The sequence below is a fragment of the Hoplias malabaricus genome, chromosome 1, assembly GCF_029633855.1.
Source record: "Hoplias malabaricus isolate fHopMal1 chromosome 1, fHopMal1.hap1, whole genome shotgun sequence".
NCBI lineage: Eukaryota > Metazoa > Chordata > Actinopteri > Characiformes > Erythrinidae > Hoplias > Hoplias malabaricus.
The window spans coordinates 83,003,811-83,026,839 of NC_089800.1; the positions used below are offsets into that span (position 1 = coordinate 83,003,811).

General features: G+C 40.5%; 1 protein-coding gene across 5 annotated transcripts in view; it reads right to left on the reverse strand.

Moving 5' to 3' along the window:
• Positions 1–146: 146 nt before the first annotated feature.
• daam2 (dishevelled associated activator of morphogenesis 2) overlaps positions 147–23,029 on the reverse strand; it is a 109,081-nt gene continuing 86,198 nt past the window's right edge. For all 5 annotated transcript variants that reach the window (XM_066675285.1, XM_066675263.1, XM_066675274.1 and 2 more), the window contains 9 exons: positions 20,402–20,486; positions 19,907–20,013; positions 18,929–19,017; positions 14,852–15,020; positions 14,413–14,520; positions 13,759–13,819; positions 11,812–11,943; positions 6,466–6,636; positions 147–4,269 (listed from right to left, as the gene is read on the reverse strand). In XM_066675285.1, the coding sequence (XP_066531382.1) occupies positions 4,054–4,269; positions 6,466–6,636; positions 11,812–11,943; positions 13,759–13,819; positions 14,413–14,520; positions 14,852–15,020; positions 18,929–19,017; positions 19,907–20,013; positions 20,402–20,486 (1,138 nt within the window). In that variant the 3' untranslated portion in view covers positions 147–4,053. The remainder of the gene's footprint in view (positions 4,270–6,465; positions 6,637–11,811; positions 11,944–13,758; positions 13,820–14,412; positions 14,521–14,851; positions 15,021–18,928; positions 19,018–19,906; positions 20,014–20,401; positions 20,487–23,029) is intronic.

Consider the following 23,029-nt stretch of genomic DNA (forward strand, 5'->3'; position numbering starts at 1 on the left):
GAGCAAAAAACCAAAAAAAAAAAAAAAACCATTATAAAATGAAAGTTTTTCAGACTTGAGGAAAGTGAAAAACCTATTTGACATACAAGGACCACAGTATAGTTATTCATATTTATACTTTATAACATTTTGTTTGATGTAATGCTGTGTATACATACAAAATATAGCAAACTAAATAAGGCAAATAAATAGATTCAATTTACAGGAAAAATGGAACATTCCTTAACATTTTTTTTTGTTTTGTGTCCTCAACTAGAATGGTGTACAAAATATTTCAGAACTATACATCTTTCAGGTGGAGCTCGTCAAGTCAACCTTTAAAAATACTCATTCTGCACAATATACAACCTATCACAAACCAGAGTGCAGCTTCTCATGGCCCGTACAAAGCGTGACTCGTGTTTCATGTCTTATGTGATTCCTTATCCATAATATGTATCAATCAAGGATCAAATTCGTGCACCATTGTTTTGAGTCATTCTGGCAAACAAGTGCATCATTAAACAAAAGGTGAAAGTCAAACATTCGCTTGAAAACAAGAAACAAAAGCAAGTGATGCACAGTGAGGCAGTGGAGGAGACTGGTGCTCTCTGTTACAGCTTGAAGTTCTGTTTTAAAGGACTACATTCTCTATATATTTATCTCCTCGTCATTGTGTCAGCACGTGGTCACCAGACCAAAGTCAGATGTGTATTTAACGTCTGAACGGCCTCTTCCTGTCTTGTCCCTTTGAGAACGTAACCGCAAATCTACGTGAAACCCGGTTGGGTCACAATTTTGTCTCTACGATGACCCGCTCAATTCAAGCCAGCCATTGACAGTTATTTATAAAGGCCATTATTCATTACGTACAAAAATAAATTTGACCACATTTCTACTCCTTTTGTTCCTCGGCTCCTCTGCCTCTTAATTTTTCATATAATGATTAGCGGCACAAGCGTGTCCATGTTGAGGGTGCAGGAATAACCTGTCCTACAAAACAACAAAAGTGCATCAAGCAACAAAGCTACATTTATTCTTCTTCTTTCCTTTCTGCCTGGCCAGTCAATGACCAAATATATATATATATACCTAATAAAATAAACACAAATAAACAATAATACTGCTGATTTTAAATACCCCATGGTACTGGACTGAAGAAAGCGAGTGGTGGAACAATGTATTTTTACCAGCATCGATCAGCCAATGCACTCGCCTTACTAACTGCGAGCAGAATGGAAAGTGAAGTGGCCCCAAAACACCTACATTTACATCAGCATTTAGAAAATGCTCATTCCTTCCAATGTGAGAAACATTCCAAAGTGTCAATGAATTAGTGCTATATACTTTTTTTTTTTTATACTGTATCTTCACAATGTAGTGTCAGTTTACAGGAGCAACACCCATTCACCTTTTTAAGCCACACTGAAAGAAAAGCAAACAGTTCTGCCCGCTTCACCGCTATAGCATATTTTAATGCCGTTTTTTATGAAGGTGCCACTACTTTCCCGACAGCCATTAATTCAAACCCAACGGTTGGATGTAGTGCAGCTTGCCGATGTATAACTGATGAAGCTAATCAGCTCACATTGAACTCATTGGTTAAATAAGGTAGTGTTGTAGTAGGTCAGTTAGACTGAACACTGGGTATTTGGTTAGTATATTTGGCATATGTTCAAAAAATAATAATATAAATATGAATGAAAAAAAGTGATATTTCCTGCCCTCACTTATCAATATAAGTTAAGGAGGAAACCTGTCCCCTCTCAAATAAAGAGATTAATGAGTATAAATGAGCACTAGTTCTCTGTAATGGCACCATATGCTTCCACACGTATTCCATCCTACCCCCCACATTTTGGCTTATGGATAAAAGTACCTTATTGGCACAGAGGAGTAAAAAGTAGCCCCCGGTTCTTCAGGGACAAGGAGCGGTACCACACAAATGGTTAAAGATCAGCAACAAGTCTGAGAATATTCAATCATCTCTTAAGAGATAACAACAATCCTCTTACTAAACCCCTACAGTTTCCTCCATATGGGCAGATGGGAAAAGGCTAGACAGAAAGAAAAGCAAACGTGTCCACAGAATTGTGCAAAAATGACAATTGGTGCTTAACTGTGTATGTTAAATGTATCAGTTTGGTCTTAGTTTATCAGATCACAACAGACCTCATCACGCTATACCCCAGATACCACAAACAAAACCATACTCTGCCATGCAGAACGTCCTCACTCTTTAGTCTTACCATTGTTGCCATGAGGGTTTTATCCTTAACCTTTACTTTCCCCTTACTATTTTACTCTCTTTTTTCATCCCTCTTGCTCGAGAGCCATGTGCATCCAAATAGAAGGCCACTGTCCATGCATTTGCAACCTTCGTCTTACTTAAATTTATAATGCTTAATATACATGTAATGAAAAACAATATAAACAAAACAAATATATGGATAATTAAGTCGGTTGCATCATGTGGATTTTGAGCTCATTGACTGTTTCAAGGGAATCATCACTCTGAGGATGCAAACGAAATAACAGATGCTGGCACAGACTGTTAAATTAGTCATACAACCTGCAAATCTTTTCTAGTTATGTACCTAAGCACCCATGGCCCAAAGTGATTACAGGGCAAACTAATGGACACATATCTGAAGTGGCACGGTAAGCCATATTTGTTTTGTTTTTTTTTAACCCGAAGCAGCGGTGGACTGAACGAATTGTGCTTTTAAACTGAAAATGGCGCTGCCTCTTGATTTGTCTTCACAAAGTTTGGTGTGACTAATCACAGAGCATCATTAATTTGGATCACAGGATATTTTCTTTTACACACCAATCCAAAATCTATCAAATTCCAAAGTATTAGAGGTACAAATTAGAAAATATATGAAAAAAAATATTAAAAAGATTCTGCAGTTAGCATGTTGGCTTCTTTTTTGTATAAATAAATATATAAATGGCATTCTACCTGCATTTACTACATTACTTTTTGTTTTACTTTTTTTTTTTTTTTTTTGCGCTTTGGCAAGAAATGCCATCACAAAATCTTCTGAATTTCAATAAACAGAGAAGGACTGTAGGTGGAAATGAACTTTAACGCATGCCTCCAGCATTGACCTGTCTCAGAAGTCTTAGTCTTTTTCCCCAGAAGCGCTGTGCTCTCTCCACACCTCCAACTTACAAGTCCTTAGGTATGCCATCTGCTTAAGGAGGCACTTGAGAAAGGGGGGTTTCCCAGCCAATAGAGTTGTGACCACAGTGTCCTGTTTTCCTAGCTGGCCATCCCAATTTTAAGAGGTTCTCCACCTTGCCGTTGCTCCAATGTGTTCATATACAAGACTGATGAAATAAGAGTTCACCTAGGTTATTGCATTGCCAAGAGCTGCAGAAATGGGCTCCTAAATCTCTCTCTCCCTCTCTCTCTCTCAGTATCTTTGTAATTCTCGGTTGTACCAGTGGTAGAGAGGACACTTGTCTTAATCAAAGCACCAGAGAAATATAGCTGGAGAGAGAGGCACACAGGGTATCAGCACCTAACGAAGCTGGCAGTGACTTTCAACATTGGGAAAGCTTTCCAGAGCTGTTTTAAAGAGGCCTCTCGTATTCTGTCCAAACTTTGCTACCCAAACTATACTGTACCTTTTCTAGTCAAGTGGCACCAGGTCCTGAACTGCTTGACTATTCCTTTTCCAGCTAATCTTAACTATCTTGGGGAAACTGTGCATTGGGAATGGCTAAGTCTAGACCCAAGACTGTGGATTTGGGTATTCGGCAGTTTGAGGCTACATCTGAAGTTAGCTCAGAGGAATGAATCATCGGACATGCAGAGGAGGAAGACCCATGTAGGATTAAAAATAAGCGAGAGATTTAAGAAAGTGTATTGAGCACAGTGCTGCAGGAATTCTTCCAGCACACAAAGGATGAGCCAACAGTGGTCTGTCTAGAAATAGGTCCATCTTTAGCTTGTGAGTCATTAAGGGTTAGCACAAGATGTGGGTGAGGAGGGAGGCATACGGCAGTTAGGAGTTTCCTTCAGGTACAGTATATGAGAGTCTGTGAATCAAACTTTCACAGTGGTCAATAGTTGACCTTTGTTATTGGCCTCTCACGTCCACCGCTTTCCACCAACTGGTTGACTGATCGCTTGCGGTTGCGTTTGAGCTTGGAGAGGTCCTTATCAAACACTTCACCTGAGCGCAAGGCCGACACCAGGTCATCAAACTCGCCCACTTCTTCAGACACATTTCCTGCGCTCTTCTTGGCCCGTCTCTCTCGCTCCCTCTGCTCCTTCAACTAGGCAAACACACAGACATGGGCATCACATTAGCAAACATCAAATACATGATGATCAGGTACTTCCATAAGGTACAAGCATCAGTGTACTCTGATATATAAAATCAGCAAACCTATCTGTCTTGGAATCCTTGTTTATAAAATCATTCGACACAGGCATATGCTAAGTAGTAAAACTAAAAGTGGTCATAAAAGAGAACCTTGTGGGACACCAAACTCTACTCATTAGATTCATTTTGCCACTGACAGTGGTCAATTAGGTAGGATCTGAACCAAGAGGTCCATTCTGATGACACTAATTTCCTGTTTCATTTATCAAATGCTGCACTAAGAAAAAAAAAAGTTTAAAAATAATTAAAAACATTTAATTAAAACTACAAAGTCATGATTTTGTGTATTTAGGCGTAATGAAACGATGTGAAGTACAGTGAGATGTACAGCGTATTAGACATGGAAAACGTCATCACGATTGTATTTGGTTCATCAAACCTTTTGAGTTAAATTTCCTAGTTTGAATTGTAAGGTAAACAAACAGTGTCCCTTTACAGTAGATTACAAAAAATAAAGGGAATTCACCATAAAAGGATCTGTGAATATGATTATTTATGGGGTGTTGAAATGTCTGTATTAAAACATCAGTCATAATTTATTGGTGGCTATGTTTCAAGAGAGGAGCTTATCCCCCCATAACACCACTAAAAAATGTTTTCTATTGCACTGCATACTGCATTTATGCATCACCCCCAGGTGCTGAGTTATTTCAGGACACTCCTTTTAGCTGTACTGTGAGAAGTACTGCAGCTACACTACTGTGAGTCTGCTTCTGATTCCCCTGCACACATTCTCTTTATTTTCAAAGGTATTTGCTTTCATTCACAGCATTTAATAGACACTCTTAACCACAGTGACTTACAATTATAGTCATACCTCAAATGTGGCGTTAGGAGTCTCGCTAAAGGTATCTTCCTGCTGTAGCATGCATGCTTACCCAAGAAGGAAATTTAACCCTAGTTACGCACTATGCTACACCAACCGGGATGTGCAATAGCTATATTTCCTGTGTGGAAGTGTGACCGTGATGGCTAAAGAACCCTGCGTCCCACAATCCACATGGCTAAGATTTGAGTAGAAGTCAAAGAGGCTGTCCGGTTCCCAGACTCTATTCACTCTCCACAGACCAAGCAACATTCCCAGCATTCCCTGGGGGAGGCCAGGCAAGAGGTGGAGGGGCAGGGGTGCTGCTGACAGCTGATCTGATGGAATGACCATTTTGGACAAAAAGCATTGGGGGGTGCAGACAAATAATAAACAGGACACACTGAAGCCCACATTCATATCTGTGATCAGCTAGAGATCCCTCATATTTAGGGGAGGTCTACCTAACACTGTGATTAATGAATTACAACATTCATTGTGAGACCTTAAGAACTAGGCTGTTATTACTGATATAATGCCTTAAACCTCTTATTAAGCCCTGTATAATGGGAAGCTGCTCGATTCTTCAGCATAGCTGATAAAGATCCGTAACTTACAGTACAGGAAATGATCTCCACGTCCAGACTGAATAATAATTCAGATGGAACATAATCCACGCTATCAGATCAAAACCTTGTAATTTTATTCGTTTTTTAATTTTATAATGATAGCATCAAATTTTCATGGCAAACAGGTTCATGTTTTCAGTCTGTTTATGGAACATGAGAAATTAATGTTATCTTACATTCAAATGCAGAAAGGAAATGCTTTTTTTTGCTCCTTCTTCCATTTTGGAGGTTTTATTCCAATAGTGATAAATGAATAAATAAATAAATATATTACTGCAGGGGAGCAATAAAATAGTATGTGATGTCATGGAACCTTATGCAATTTTTCAGAAGGAAAAAATGTTCCTAACTTAAGAATAGGTAGTAAATCTGAAGCATTTCTATTCCACCATTCATCATGAAACCTTGACATTGTCTAAAGGGCAGCTGTTGGCTTCAAATGCAGTAAAACAATCCTCGGCTATGAGACTAGAACAGTGTTCATTTTAGACGAATGAATGAATAATTGTTACACTTATTCTGTGACCCCAGATTGAATATGTCTACCTCAGTTTGATTCTCATCTCACTGACAGCGTGGTTCGGTGTTATGTTTGTCAGCGTACTTAGGTTGTATACTCCTGGACACCCCTGAACCAAAGCAATAATCTTACCATCGCCTCCATGCGTGCTCTCCTCTCCTCCTCTTCTTTGCGGCGCTGCATGTTTTCCAGGTCCTGACGAGCCTCACTGAATGACTGCAGGAACGTGTCGAAAATCCCAAAGAACTCATCCGGCTGCATGCTGCTCTGCTCCTCTCCGAAGTGCTTCAGAGACTTCAGAAACTGAGGAGAATGTGACAGCAATGGAATATCTGAATTAAACAAGAAACACTGCAGCATGGGTACAAATAAAGGCATGGAATGTACCGTGGCGGTTTACTATAAAACCTCATCTCAAGTACGTACATCTCTGCTCTCATGGACAGTAAACCTAAATTACAGCTTTCTCTGTGATTGTGGAGTCATCTACAGGTCTGTTCATTATTCTGGGCCTTCAAATGTATTTATTAAGTTCATTGTTTAGAGCTCTTCCCCCCCCCTCCCCCCTCCTTTTCAAAAATCATTAAAGAGTTGCACAGCACAGGCATTTGATTAGAATCGTTTTATACATGTATCTATCAAAAAATGTTGTTCTTAATATTCAGATCACTGATTACAGTTTTAGGGCGGCACGGTGGTGCAGCAGGTAGTGTCGCAGTCACACAGCTCACACAGAGGTTGTGGTTTTGATTCCTGCTCCGGGTGACTGACTGTGAGGAGTTGGTGTGTTCTCCCTGTGTCTGCGTGGGTTTCCTCCGCGTGCTCCGGTTTCCTCCCACAGTCCAAAAACACACGTTGGTAGGTGGATTGGCGACTCAAAAGTGTCCGTAGGTGTGAGTGTGTGAGTGAATGTGTGTGTGTTGCCCTGTGAAGGACTGGCGCCCCCTCCAGGGTGTATTCCCGCCTTGCGCCCAATGATTCCAGGTAGGCTCTGGACCCATCGCGACCCTGAACTGGATAAAGGTTACAGATAATGAATGAATGAATGATTACAGTTTTGGAACTTTTCAGAGTGGTAACGTAAACAAAACCTCACAGACAAATTTAACTCAATGAATGAATGTGTTACTAAAAAAGCAAAAACAGAGCAGGCTCTTTTAGCATGCATAAATATGCATTCATTCATTGTCTGCAACCACTTATCCAGTTCAGTCCTTCACAGGGTGACACACACTCACATTCACTCACACCTATGGATACTTTTGAGTTGTCAATCCACCTACCAATGTGTGTTTTTGGGCCATGAGAGGAAACCGGAGCACCCGGAGGAAACCCATGTGGACACGGGGAGAACACACCAAACTCCTCACAGACAGTCACCCGGAGCGGGACTTGAACCCACAACCTCCAGGTGCCTGGAGCTGTGTGACTGCGACACTAACCTGCTGCTCCACCGTGCCACCCCATAAATATTCAATTATATCAAATAACTCAGAGTGATGTTTACAAAAGACAATTATTTTAGCATTTTACCCATGCTGATGAAATGAAAACAGACATTAATAAACACATTCATCATCCATAAGAACATCGCTAGACACTTGTGGATCCTGGAGACAGGAGAGTGTAGCTGATAAGGAATAATTGTATGTGAACGCTAACAAATGCTATATTCACTGTAGCTACGCAGACTGGTTACTGAGATATGCCAGCTGCCGACTGCTATGTATCGTGTGTACTGAGTGGACAGTATAAATCAGTGACGCATTCATCAACAACACAAACACACACATACACACACACACACACAAAACCATACTACTCCTGTGTGTGTGATGGATGAGGTCATGCCTGATTTGACTACCATATGTCCACTCTTATCACTACCACCTGCCCACTGACCATTGCCAGAGAGAGAGAGAGGGAAGTAAGAAAGAAAGAGGGAGTAAAAAGAGAGATAAATTCAACCTAGTCATGCACCATGTGACAATTTTCTCAAGAACAGAACCCAGTTCATGCTCAATTTGCTGATTTCATGCTGCATTTGTGCAGGAACTGAAAGTCTCCTTTATGTTTGCTTTGTCCGAAAATGACTCTGATGTAAATGTTCAAAATGATCAAATTTGACTCAGTTTCATATCTCTGGACATGAATGATTGACACATTGTAAAAAGGGCATGAACTGAGCTCGTATTCCATGGTTCCTGATGTTTAGTAGAGGTTTGGCTCGCTGTGGTGTTAAAACCTAAAGTAAGGCTCTCCGTTCAGATACGATTCCTGGTCTAAAAGTGTAAATCCATTTTAGGGTCAGACGGCTCTGACTGCCAAGAACATCCCGAATACACAGCAGATTTGCTCTGAAGTGCTCTACGTAGCATTTATCTGGCTCCTGCTGGCTCACCTCCCACTGGGAGTTTGGCCAGTTTCACTGTCTCTGAACCCTGTGAAGTGGCGATGCCTTACAAACTCAGTGTTTTAGATTCTTGGTTGTGGGAAGCATTTCTTGACTAAGAGATTACTGCCGTGTCCCGATTTTAAACTAAAAACTAATACATACGCTGTACAATACCCCCACGATCTTAATCCACCAATTTCTTCCAGTGTGGACAACATAGCTTGTGTAATCACCACACAAAAGCAGGAAAAGAAATGGGATGTGGTGGAGCAGTTATACATGAGGCTTCTCTCATCAAACAAAGCCAAGCATGGGACAGAGGGGTGTAATCCCCTAATCAGTAGGTTGTGGAGTGATGGAGTACAACTGTGTTATTGGGATGAGCTGTAGTGGTCTTCATGATCCAGGCCTAATCATCCAACGTCAGTATCTGAATAGTATTGTCATATCTGAATGCAATCAAATTCTCACAGAAATGCTCCAGCATCTAAGCGTTACCTAAAAAGTAGAACCAGTTCCTGAAACAAATGGGGGGATGTAGAGTCAGTTTTCTAAAGACATCCTGCACACACCTGTCCAAATGTGTAGACACCCTTTGGCCTCTTAGTTTATTATACACTTCTCTGTCTCACTGAGCCTAATATTTATGTTATTTTGGGGCTAGCTCTGAGACACTACACTAGCAGTAAGAGTGTAACCCTAGGAAGTGTGTGAGGAGGTGGCCCCAAGCTTGAGGAGCACAGCAGAGCTTTTGTTTCCCGCAGCAAAACCTTTCAGGGTCAGGCTTTTCCCGTGACGTCTCTCCAAACACCCTTTCCATTTTTCATGGCACTCCTTAAATAAATAATTAGCCTCGCGATGGGTGGGAGCACAGAGCTGGCTGTGTGCATGGAGGCTGAGGTCCGAGTTTTCTGGGCAGTGTGTGGTCAGTCAGGGGAGGAACACAGACCAGTTTATCCCTAATCACACTTTCCATCACCACGAGGGAGGGGGCAGAAAGAGACACGCAACAAAACACATTCATAGAAACGCAAGCAAACACATGCAGGTTTGTTTTCCTAGAATGTCTGGAATGTCTCGTGTGTGTGTGTGTGTGTGTGTTTCCTGTTGAGGATGTGTCAACTCATTTTCACTTAGAAAAATCAACAAAATGTGTAATTTGATCAGTTGCGACTAAACCTTTGGGAAATGAATAACTAAATGACTGTTAAAGAAATTAGTGGCGGTTTCTGACCAGAGTCAAAAAAGCACACAAATATATTTCATAGAAAAAACCCAAAAGCATCATCAACTGTATACACTCTGTTTTTGTTGTGATATAGAGATAGAGATAGATAGAGACAGAGATAGATAGATAGATAGAGAGAGATAGAGAGAGAGAGAGAGATAGAAAGAGATAGAGCGAGAGAGAGAGATAGAGAGAGAGATGGAGAGATAGATAGACGGACAGTCAGACAGACACTTTATTGATCCCCAGGGGAAATTCATAGTAACTATGCCCACACTTTTCTTTATACCAGCTTTCATTCTTTTACAGGAAGCTTAATTTCTGCTCCTCAAAGTTCAGTCTTAGAAGTTGCTTAAACTTTCTTTTAATCTTTCTTTTAATTCATTTAATCCTAACTACAAGTTTAGACATAGTGGCCATTTCAGCCTTACTCCACATCTCAGATATCCAGATTTATTGATCTAGTGCCAATCATTGCTCAGTAAAAGCTTCCTGATGGCTCCACATACTTTCAGATGCACATGACGCAAGTGGATTGATAGGACGGACACAAACAGCTGCAGTTTGTTTTTTGATTTTTTTTGAAAACCACCATGAAGCAAGAGCTGGGCTTGATTTCACAGAAGACAAACATTTTTAAGAACTCCTTATCAGATTTTGCATTGGTGGGCTACCAGTTCTTGTATGGGTCTTAGGACCCCCCTTTTCTCTGTATCTCTTAATCAGTTTTTGAATTGCAGTTCTGAAAACTCCTGTTTTTGGCCTGAATTCTTTACATTTTACATCTTTATGCATGAGAATTATGCTATAGTCAATTCTGAATCTTGAAAAATCCCTTCAGTTTGTTTCTACTTTACTCATTTTAAATTCACATGAGAAAGAAACTCCAACAAAGAAAGAAAAACAAATAAAAAGAAATGTTGGTGTCTTACTTTAGCACAGTATTTAAATGAAAAACACATAGCCTTCATCTGTATTTTTGGTCCAATCACTTTAGGTTTGCCGTGTTCTTTTCTGGCTTGACTAAAAAGTTCAGAACACTTAAAAATGTACAAACCAAACACACTCATTTGCAAAAGCTCATTCCCAGGAGGCCTTCAGAATTCTTTTAAATTCTGAAAAAATGGAGACACAGCCTAGCAGGGTGCAGGGCCTCTGCCAAATTTCAAAAGAGAGAGATCTCTGTATACATGCAGAAAAAGAAGCTCAGGAGAAGTTAAGGCCAGCCACTGGGGCTTCCCCTGAGACGTTTAAGTCATCATGCCGAGCCGGCAGGGAGATATAAAGGCTTTTCTTTTCTCTCTTGATCCCTTTTTCCTCCTTTACTCTCTCACTCCCCACTTCTAAGACGTTAGGACCTGGCTTTGGCTCAGGCTTGGCAGGAGTGGAGGGTCTAGTGTGTGTAGAGACACTGAAGCCCACTGAGGCCATCCCTGCAGCCTCTATCTAACACACAAAACCCCCATAACACACCCCAAGCTCCACTGACAACCAGTCAAAGACAAAATCAGTTGGAAACACCTCAGCATCTTAAAGCAAGCACAGAGAAAGGCGCACTGGGTATTAGGGGATGAGGGGAAATATAACCAAGCCCTGTGTTGCTCTTGATGTAAATTCCTCTGTGCAATTGCATCTGGCTTAGATGAAAGCTCAGTAAATGAGTTCCATGGAGCAGAGATGGGGAGAGTAGGTGGTTTTCTTTGATGAGCACACAGACACATTTATTAGATTAGGCTGCGGAACTCCTGCGAGCCCACGCAGATTGTCAAAAACAAACGTCAACCATTACAACACTGGAGTTAATACCTAAAGGGTGCAGAAATGACGACTGATCAGGTGATGGAGGGATCATTACCTTTTCTTTAGCATCATGCAGCAGATCCTCCAGCTCAGAGAAGCTGAAACTTGCCACTGTGATGAAGTCGCTGACCACAGGTACAAACTTATCACCTCTGTCCCTTGTCCGGCTCTGTTGGTACTGCAACTCCTACAGGGTCATCGCAAATACACAAAGCAGAGCATGATTACAAATGGCTGAGATGTTCATTTGTCATATGGTAGCCCAATAAACATATATATTTTTTGAAAATATTGTGCATCCTCAGTTATTCTTGAATTCTGACCAACTCCATAGTTCATTAAGAAGTGTTTTAATATGGTTTAAGCATTACTGTATACTCAGGAGATCATAAATCTGAAACCCAACAATGTCTGAAGTCCAAGAAAGTATAACCGACGTAGTTTAACCTAGACAGCATTCGTTTTTATTGTTTTCGATAACTCTCCCTTAGAGACAGGGTTAGGAGCTCGGACGTCCGGGAGAGACTCGGAGTGGAGCCGCTGCTCCTCCACGTCGAGAGGAGCCAGTTGAGGTGGTTCGGGCGTCTGGTCCAGATCCCTCCTGGACGCTTTTCTGGTGAGGTGTTCCAGGCATGTCCAACGGGGAGGAGGCCCCGGGGCAGACCAAGAACAAGCTGGAGAGACTACATGTCTTGACTGGCCTGGGACACATGGGTATACCCCCGGAGGAGCTGGAGGTGGTGGCTGGGGAGAGGGAGGTCTGGGTTTCTTTGCTCCGACTGCTTCCCCCACGACCCGGACCCGGATAAGCGGTGGATAATGGATGGAGGGATGGATGTTTTCGATAAATAAGAATATTGGTCAATTACCATTCTTTCCATTGAGAAGGCATACGTAAGCTGTGTAATGTGATCTATCAAAGCCAAACTGCACAGACTTTGACCATAAACTGCAATTATGAGCAAGCACATTAACGCACAGCAATGCATATTTGGGACATCTAAAATAAAGTATTAATATCTTGAAAAATGTGCCTGTTCCAACTGCAATCTGCATCAAGCATCATGAAAAGGATTTAAGTATCGCCCACTATCCATCATTCACGTTGTTTCCTACTATTTCCTCCTCATCAGCTCTAAATACAGTCCATGTGTGTGTTTGACATCTTGTGCCTTCATGTGTTGCTATTAAACTGTCCACATGCCACTCTTTTCCATGGCGTGCAGACAGGCAGATTAATGCACACTCTCAGCTCTGAAGCATGCCTCCACTCGGCCCTGTCCTTTACATGCCTCTCTCTTAATTACTTAATGAATACGTCCATTGGAGTACATCACACATAATGACCTTGCTCTCGTTCTGGTGGTCAGTTTCTGACATTGGGCTATGTGAGGTACAGGAGAGTGCTGAGAGGATGAATTGAGCTCATTTAACTCATGCAACAGACTCCTTTCCATTATGCAAAAATGAAAAGAAACGGTATATAGCCTGAACGTGACTTGTCTGAATTTGCCGCTAAATAGTTTGACCACTAAATGCTTCCCCCTGTCAGCCAATACGTAGCTCATATTAACTCGGACCCAAGATGTAATTTATACCACACTTGCTCTGGAATATCCATTGGAATGACCATTCGGAAACAATCGCAGACATTCACAAAAACGTTTCCTGCAAACAGTGCATTACACTTTCACCCTTAAAAAAACTCTCTCTCTGTTTTGAGACAGCACTTTTATTTGATTGCTTGGTAGAGGTCCGTACAATTATAGCCACCATAGATTGGCAATAAGATGTATTACTATTTCTATTTATGGAATTTGGAAGATGTTCTTATCTAGAACCACTTAGAATGTAAACAGTACAGTGGATTGGTGCAGCAGCTCTAGTCTCAGAGAGCAGTGCTATAACCCACTATGCTACATCAACCAAAAAGTGTTTCTCCTCAACACTATTCATAGTACAGCTTCACATTCCTCGCAAAAATAAATAATAGAAAACTCACCGCCTCCAGAGCCTTCAGCCCACTCTTAATACTGTAGACTTCCTTCTCTAGTTCAGCCAAGCTGGGCACAGAGGAGCAATGGACAGTCACAAATTAATCATCATGCTCACATTTAACGTTTACCTCTTACAACCCCAGGCATACTACAACCTCGGACATATTATAAAGTAACTACATTGAAACAAACGCAACTGCCTGAGTTACATTTATGATATACAACTGTGTGACAGACAGCATTGCACATTTTTGGAATTAAATCACAGTGGAGAATCCTTTATGTCCCATAACTAAAGACTGGCTTGCACTGTGTCTATTATTATTTATGTTTGCTGGAACACTTCAATGTATGATTTATTAAAACCCACAGAAACTGCAACATGAGACTGGTATGGAAGCTCATAGCATAACAATATCAGAGTGGTTTTATAGAGGGCACATCTGCGTGCTGCAGCTCTCTGTGATAAGTACAGCAAAGGCAATAATACAATAACAATTGTCCTATACATAGTACACAGTAGAAACCCTAGAGCTGATCTAAACAAAACGAGGACATTTTATCTTCCTCAGTCAGACACAATCCTCAGTAACGAGGTTATGTAAAGTCTGGCTTCATATTTAACTCTGCATTCCCGTTTAGCTGATTGTGTCACTCACTTGACTTTGGCTGCCTCTGGAACAATGAGCAGATCCTGCTGGATGTTGAGAGTGTCGGGATAGTTCTTCTCAAAGATCATGATCAGATAGTGCAACATGGTGATGTTCCTGTGGGAAATTAGATAACATGTCAATTTCGTTGTCCCTTATTGATGATAATTATAAAGAAAATACAAAAAGGAAAATCTAAAGCAGTCCTAAAAGACTTGCCTACATACGATAATTAAAAAAAAAAATGATATATCATATTATAATAATAATAATAACTAAAATCTAATCATTTGTATGTGATTCCACTGCAATTATTTAAGAGTGAATAAGACTGAATATCCAAATAAGTGTCAGAAAAAGGTGGTTTACTACAAGGGTTTCACAGTGGAGTGCTTGCCCAACTTTCAGTTTATCATTTTGAATCTGGACTCTTGGGTTCAGCACTGACCTGTCTATGCTGGACTTGGTGTCTGCTATCTTATTCAGACTGGACACTTTAAAGCCATAGGCATTCCCTCTCTGTCCTTTGTTCATGAAGTTCCCAAAGGCCAAGACCACCTCCAGAATCTGAGTCAGACGCTTGCTCCTCACCACCTCGCGAGATGCATGGAGAATGGCTGAGGAGGAAGAAGAGGAGAAATCAGAGAGAGGGAGATAAAGAAACCCACCTTACATAGATCATGCAATACAGAGAGCAGAGTGATAAGCAGGAATAGGGAACATCCATTCATTCATTGTCTTTAACCACTTCAAGGTCGCGGCGGGTCTGGAGCCTACACGGAATCATTGAGCGCAAGCCAATAGGAACATTATATACAACAAGATACAGTGTAATTACTCCACATGAGTCCTTAATGTAGCTATAGATCTATACAAAAATTTTAGCACATTTAAAGGGAACGTCTATGATTGTGGGTAATTGCAGTTCTCTCTGATTGTTTACATTCAGAAGCTAGGCATCTTTTAATGGAGAATGGTGTGCTTGAGGGAAAAAAAACTGGATGAAGTTTAACTTGCTTGTAAGATTTTATTCACTGTTCTGAATAACCACAGAAACTTATTTGTAACTCGAGTTGTTTTGTAGCACTTCTCGTAATGCTGTTATACTGAATTTCCACCTTAACTGATCCGAAACAGCTAAAATAAGTCAATATCACCCACCTATGGAGCAGTCGTAGAGCAATATCCCCATCTCTGTTCATGCTTTTCACCGTTTGTCTAAAATAATACTTCAGATGCCTCTGTCATGAGCAGAGACACTGGGACTTCGTAAACACAACAGACTAGTTTTGAGCATGCAAACTGATTGGAGAGATAGCACATGGTAAGGAAACATCTTCTAAATTTTATAAAAAAAAATAAGTGTTTTTTGACTACAATCGTGAAAATTGCCTTTTAAGGATATTTTATTTATAGCAGTTATGCTGCAAAAACTTTTATACAGTGGACATTCAGTTTTGTGAAGTTAACACATTCAGGAAACAAATATTTAGCAGTTTAACTGTGCAGATTATGTTTGTTAATCCAGGTGTAACATGGATATAAAGCGGGATATACTTTGTTGGAAATTGAAAAAAAAACATCAAGAAACCAAAGGCAATAATCTCCTCGTTCAAAGGTTGAAGGGTCTTTAAGGCCCACAGGGTTGACGTCAGCCTGATTCTTCCCTCAAAACCAGATCGTCTATCATCCTGTCTTTACTGTAAGCGGTTCAAAAATGCAGGTTTTGATCAGTGCAATCAATGCCACTGCAGTGCATGAGAGTGCACAGACAGTACAACAAGACAAGCCTTCATCTTTTCTTCTCACCACACCACAAATGAACACAGGGATGTTAAAAAAACGAAACAAAACCACCAAATTTCCCCAAAAGCCCCTGGCTTCAGAACAAAACTCATACTTAACCTCACTCTGAACCAGACTAACATAATAAATGAGTTTATAATGTCCTCTACCAGTGTGTGTCTGAGGGTGTTATGAACCTGAAGCCTCTTTTGCACTCATTACACTAGGATTCCCATTCTAAGCACAAATTCCTTCAATTCTGATGCCATCATCTTCTCTTCACTCCCTAAGGAACTCTTCTAAAGTTAGCCCCGGCCTTCGGGTCATGGTAAAACATGAATCAGAATGCCTCCCTGTTGACACAAGTGAACAGGCAATAGCAGGGTCAAAGAAATCCTGCCCTCTTCTTTTGTTCCTCACTGGTTGGAGTTAAAACTGTTCTCCACAGTCTATACGGCCAATTTAGACTGTAGTCCTGAGACTTGTTGACCTGGGTGGCCTCTTCCCTGATTTTTATTTTCAGACAGGGCAAGGCAGGGAGAGTGTGGGATCTTTCTCATTTTCATTTCGGCAACGTTGACGCACCCGAGTGCAATATTCCACTCAGACATCCAGCCGAGATAAAACAGCACAAGCAGGTGGGGCTCGTAACACGGTTCTGTATCGACAGCTGTCTCATTGTTGTGTGAGGAGACCTTTAGCACCCTGACCGAAATGAGGTTTTCGCATGAAAGAGTCCAGTCTCACACACTGGAGTGTTTCTCAGACAGGGGCATGGCAAGCGCTTGTCCAAAAAAAATAGTCCAAAAGAGGCGTAAAAAGCATTGATATAGTATTTTAACACGAGTCTTGACTGTATACCGATCAGCCCTAACATTGAGATAACCTGCCTAATATTGTGTTGTTCCCCTTCATACTAACAAAACATCACCGTGGGGACCTATGAATGTATCACACCCTGCCCCCCACCCCCCTAGATTGGTAGTTTGGTAGTGCAGTTAATTTCCAAACCATGTTATTCATAGCTACAGACAATTTTAGCTTGCTGTCATTATAATGGACTCATTTCATTAGCGAACTTGACTAAGTGAGTTACACGTGTCATTGAAAAATAGCTCTTTTTGTCCACCTTCTTTTTTTTGCTGCCATCCTCACTCACTTTTGACACTCGTGTGTCACCCACGATGCACCTGAGTCTTACTCACTTATGACTAGAAAGTTTTCCTTCCAGTTTTGGCGCTGCTCACAACAGAGACTCAAGTGACAGCAGGGAAAGGCACAGCCAATCACTTCGGCCATGTGTTATGGGGAGGTAGGACTCGAGTAGAGAATGTGATTTAACACTTTTTGCACCCTTAGATTAATGAGATGTTGATAGATCGGGGCTTTTATTCTTTTGAAGGGGATCAAATTATTTTTGGGGACAATTCAATAACAGCTGGATATTGGTGGGGACAAGTCACCTCCGTCCATGCTATGTCTCTGGCTTTGATCCGACTTGTTTGACCAACAATCTGACTGAGATCTGAGGAATTTTGAGGCCAATTATACATATTGTCATGTTGCTCACACCATACTTTTGCAGTGTGTCAGGGCACATTCTCCAACCGTTGCTGTGATGGAGTTTAATTGGTGTGCAACTATGTCAAAGTAACATCCACATGAATGCCGTGGTCGGATGTTTCCGTGCAGAGCATAGCACTGCACACTAGGGACACCCCACAAGACGCTCTGACAAAGTTGCAAATTGGCTGTTGTCAAAATTGATCAGACCCTTACGCTTGCCCAACTCTTCTGTTTCAAACACGTCAAATTCAAATGTTACTCACTCCATGAGGGTAATCCTCAGGCTATTACATAAATCCAGTGCAAATTTGCTTTTTTCTTCTTTCATTTTTTAATAGAATGGAAAACTTCAATGTTAAAATCCCATGATATAGAGGCCAATAGAAAAAAATCTACAATCTACAAACTACCATCTTCCTCTAGATTTTCTGTTAAGTTACTATTGACTTGTTTGATTGTCCGAAGATTACACCACTAATACGTAAGAAATTTATGCCAAACAAACCTATTAGTAATGCACCAGAACATTTTTTTACCCTGATTACAATTAAAAGTTAAGAAGGATTTTCCTTCTAATTCAAATTTTGGTTGTTTTTTGACATCAACAACTGGTATTAACCCATTCAAAACTACATTAGGAGGAATACAGGGTGAGTGTTAGTGTACGTGGAGGGTGGGGGTTCTGATTAAGAGCTATGAGGGGCTAATTTGCTGCAGTGGTCATGAAAGAGAGCCAAATGCATTAATGAGGTCTGCAGAGAGACAGAGCCACAGCAGGGCAGCTTCTGTTCACATAGGGCAAATTCACACAGACGATGCCCCTTGCATAAAGGGTATTCTAACCCTTTGAAGAAGTGAGCAGTGTTTATGAGAGTGACTCCTCTCAACATTTGCCAGCTTTCCAAAACAGCCTCCCCGGTAACCCCATTCTTTATTTAAACTGGAGAGAAATTCAGGCACAGGAGCCATACCCATGAGAACACACTCACTGGCTCAAACAGTACCCCACTCCCACCCCAGTTCTTTCTCTTTTGCTCTCTTTCTCACTGTGACACGCAAAAGTTATGGGCATCCCTTTGAGTCTCTCTCGAGAATGAACTGTTCTGTGTTCCTTGGAAGTGGCTTTGACTTGTGAGATCACAGTGGAACGGCCCGCAGCATTGTCAAAACTCACCCTCAACCTTTGGCTTGGTCTCTGCGAGTCGTTCTGCAAACTTCTTTTTGAAGAAGAGGGACTGCAGCCGCTGCTGGTAGTGGTCAATCCTAAAAGATCAAAAAAGTGTGGAAAGCCTTTAAGTTAGAGGGTAAAGGTTTTGTACAAGTGCTGGTCCATGAGAACATTTTCCTTCAGCCTGTCAGAAAGTTAGCAACTTTATTACTGCACCCAGTAAGAAAATAAAATATTTTATATAGATATTTCAATTATTATTTTCCTTTTAAGACTGTATTTCAGAAGTGTATTATTAAGAAAACTGCCCTGTATAATCATTAACAGTTTAATAAGTTTTCCTACATATATTATACATGATTTTGTCTTTTTATTCAAAACACTCTCAGAAAAATGTTGCCCCCATGATCTTCACAAATTAGATGTTTTCTACTAAAACACCATGAAAGTTTATTAGTGTTATGTGTCGGTCGGGGAGAACCGTTAGTCTACTCCTCATAAATTCCAGCTTTTATCATCATCAGCTTTTATCATTAATTAGATACAGCAAACTCCAAAGGTTTATGGAGAACTGCGTGTGAGATTCAGAGGACCCTCCTTGGACAGGGAGGAGGCAAGGCACAGGGCATATTGAATGATAAAGAGGGGAAATAACAGTGTTTGGGGCGCCGGTGAGACTGGAGAGGAGGCAGTGGAAATTCAATAGACCACAGGCTATTGCGGTGACTCGTTTTTATAAAAGACAAAAACATGCCATTAGTAATCAAGGAGAACCACAATGAGAGGGAATTTTCATTCATGAAAAGGGGATGTGTTTCCTCTGCACGTGAAAAAAAACCCACTCATCTTGGGCAAAGACATATTGCACTTCAATATTAAAACACAGTGTAGCTCCCAAACAAAGCTTTACCTCGGCTCACACACACACCACAGGGTTCAATTATTACCATCCGAGCAACAATCTTCCAAATGACCACTCCTCACCTGCTCATCTCATAGAGGAAGCGATCAGCCCGGGCCATACGCTCCAGCTCATGCTTGTGCTCCTCCAGGAGGTCAATGTCACTCTTCTCAGGAACAAATTTTAGCAGCTGGCCACAACAAAAATGGTTATACATACAGAGCTCATTACATTTTCAACCTACAGGTTATATATTAAAAAGCAAAAGTTTATATTGTGTGAGAATGATAAATGGACCAAAACTAACAATCCTCAGTGACTAAAAATAAACCATCTCCATTAATTTGATACAAAGATTATTATTTTTTTAATCTCATGTAAAGTTATCATTTTGAAAATACAGGCTTTTGTTCTGGCAGTTACAATAATCAAACCAATCTGAGAGCTTTTGGTTTAACTATTGCTTTAAGGGGTTAACCATAAAAATTACAGTGTAATTCCTCCTGTCTGAAGACAGTCCATATCTAACCACATCAGACAGACCGACATACAGTCCTGCAGCTGAGATTTCAGAATACCTGCTCTAACATATCCTTAGCCAGCTCCTCCCTCTCATCCATTTCCAGAATGGCTCTCTTGATCTCTTCATTGCTCATTTTCAACCTGTATGGGGAGGTAGAATTAGAAGTAATTAGACAGGCAGGGTAATCTGAATTTATATTGAAGTACATTTTCATGTAAATGAGTCAAGGAGAAGTAGCCAGGCAAAACAGCATTAAGGTCAAAAACACTGTCATGTTGCCAACACCTAGTGATAAAATGTCGACATGTTTGTAGACCTCCCTGTTAATTAATATAAGTCATTCGAGGTGCAATCATTGTGGACACAGATGTTCAATTGTTCACAGTTTAATATGTCCATAACAAGCATGAAATGAAGTGAAATGCTCTGGAGCAGCTGCACATGAGATAGAGGTCACCATGATCAATGGTATGTGTCAGTTTGAGGGGTATAAATCTCCCAGGCATTGGACTGTGGAGCACTGGATCACAGCACCTTTGGAACAAGTGGTAGTGGTGCAGTGGGGTTTGTATGCTGAACTAAGTGTCAGTACCAAGTGTAGTCATTGATATTTAAACATCATGTAAACACGTGACATGGCCCTTGCTGACTGCACGTACACCAGTGACTCTGTTAGGGTTAATCAATGCTTTACACTGTAAGCTGTGATCAATCGAAACCTTAGTTCCTCTACAAAGCTCTATCGACCTCATGTTGACCTCATTAGGATACAAGCTGCCCCTGGGCCAGGGGCGCCAGACTCGGCTCTCTCTAGCTCAGCTACATTCTCCAAAACTTGGCAGCGCAATAAACAAAACAGGCTTTTTATCTTTAGAGCTAAAAAAAACCCATGTGTGGATTTTTAACTAAAACTTTCATGTCACAGAGAGGTACAGTTTTAAAAATACATTATAGGACACTTTCTAGACTGAAGCTGTCTTCAAATACCAAGCTTTGCATGTCAACACAAAACCTGCTTGCATTTTCAGGGATTCCAAAAATGAAGTGAAATGCATACAATATACAGTATAGACTTTATCCTAAAGAGAAATTCCATGCATTTCTTCTCATTTTCTGTATAATTAAATCTTTATTTAGAGTTATTTGATGTGAAATGCACCATTCTACACTCTCAGAAACACGGTCACAGTGCTCACCGAGATAAAAACATTTATCTCAATTTTTGTCTTTTAATTTCCATTTCTTTCCAAGTTTTTGGCAGTTTTTTCCTTCTCCTATAATTAAACATACTCAGTATGTTTAATTAGGAAACAACTGTACCATATTCTATATTAATTGTAGATTTTCTTTAATCGTGTTGGCTTTATATGACCCATTTTCATGACTTTATTTTACACAGTTCTATAATGAAAGCTTACAAATATTATCCTCTCCTTCTAGAGAGGACAGTGTAATGTACCATTAGGAAACACAACTGGAGTTTTAACACCACTGCCGTTCCTTTAAAGCTACAAGTTTTTTACAATTAGGAAAAAATAACATACATTTACAGTACCTTTTTTCCTAGGAGTGCAGATGTAGTGATAGAAAACCAGACATCCAAAGCACTCCCTCACAGAAAGGTATTACATAATACGGACTATCTTTATTTATAACATTATACTTAACATTTTGGAATATACATTGAAGTTACAAAAGAGAAACTAGGCAAGCCTATTTCAGCCGGACCACCATTAGCCATAAAGCCATTGTCACAGAGGTTTTTCTGGCATTGGAAGGTCTGGAGAAGCTTTGGTGCTTCACATCAATGTCTTTGTTTACAATAATAACAAGTAATAAACTATAAATTTGTTTATTACTTGTTTTTGAACATTTCTAAAACCAAGCAGCTTAACATTTTATCAACCAAGTGATCTACACGTGATAAAGGAACAGGGCATTGCTGGGAGCTAGATATTTATAACTGACTTATATTTCTATAAATGTCCGACTGATAAAATGGTGCTGTATTCACAGCCTCGTTTATTTTGAGTAACACCTCGCTCTGGTGTTCTGACTTTAATAATCCAGAGATGTTGTCCGTTTTCATGTAAAGTTAAACAAAAAGTGGTGCAGATGTAATTTCCTCGTCAGAAATTCAGTAACGGTGAGATGTGTCCGTGTATTCATGTCGTTATAGGAACAGACAAGATCATTTCTGTTTGTTAAATATATGGTAGCAATCAAAAGGCTGTGTCACAGAAACATAAAGAAGAGACTTTGATAAATATTGCCTCAACAACGTTCAACACATTTCTGTTCGAGGCTCCAGTAAAACACTGAGCTGCTCACCGCGGTGGGTGGTGGACCTACAGCGCTGAAGCAGCACGAATGTGTCCCAATTCAGTTCTCAACTCTCTGACCCCTTGAATACACATTTTTTAGGTCCATAAAAGAGTACTTGTCCAGGGAAAAGAGGACCTCTGGTCACCACGGAATGGTTCCAAATTTAGTTCACTAACTGGAATGTGAAATATGCCTGAACTAACAACAGATGGTACAGTGGCGCCGCCTTTAGTTCTCTCTGTGAAATACAGCTGAATTAAAAGTTCCTATTCGCGTATGCATGTTTCAACATTAGGTGTCAGTCTGGCAGTCAGTCAGTTTAAATAAATTCTCAGCTGCCATTAGCAAATATATAGAG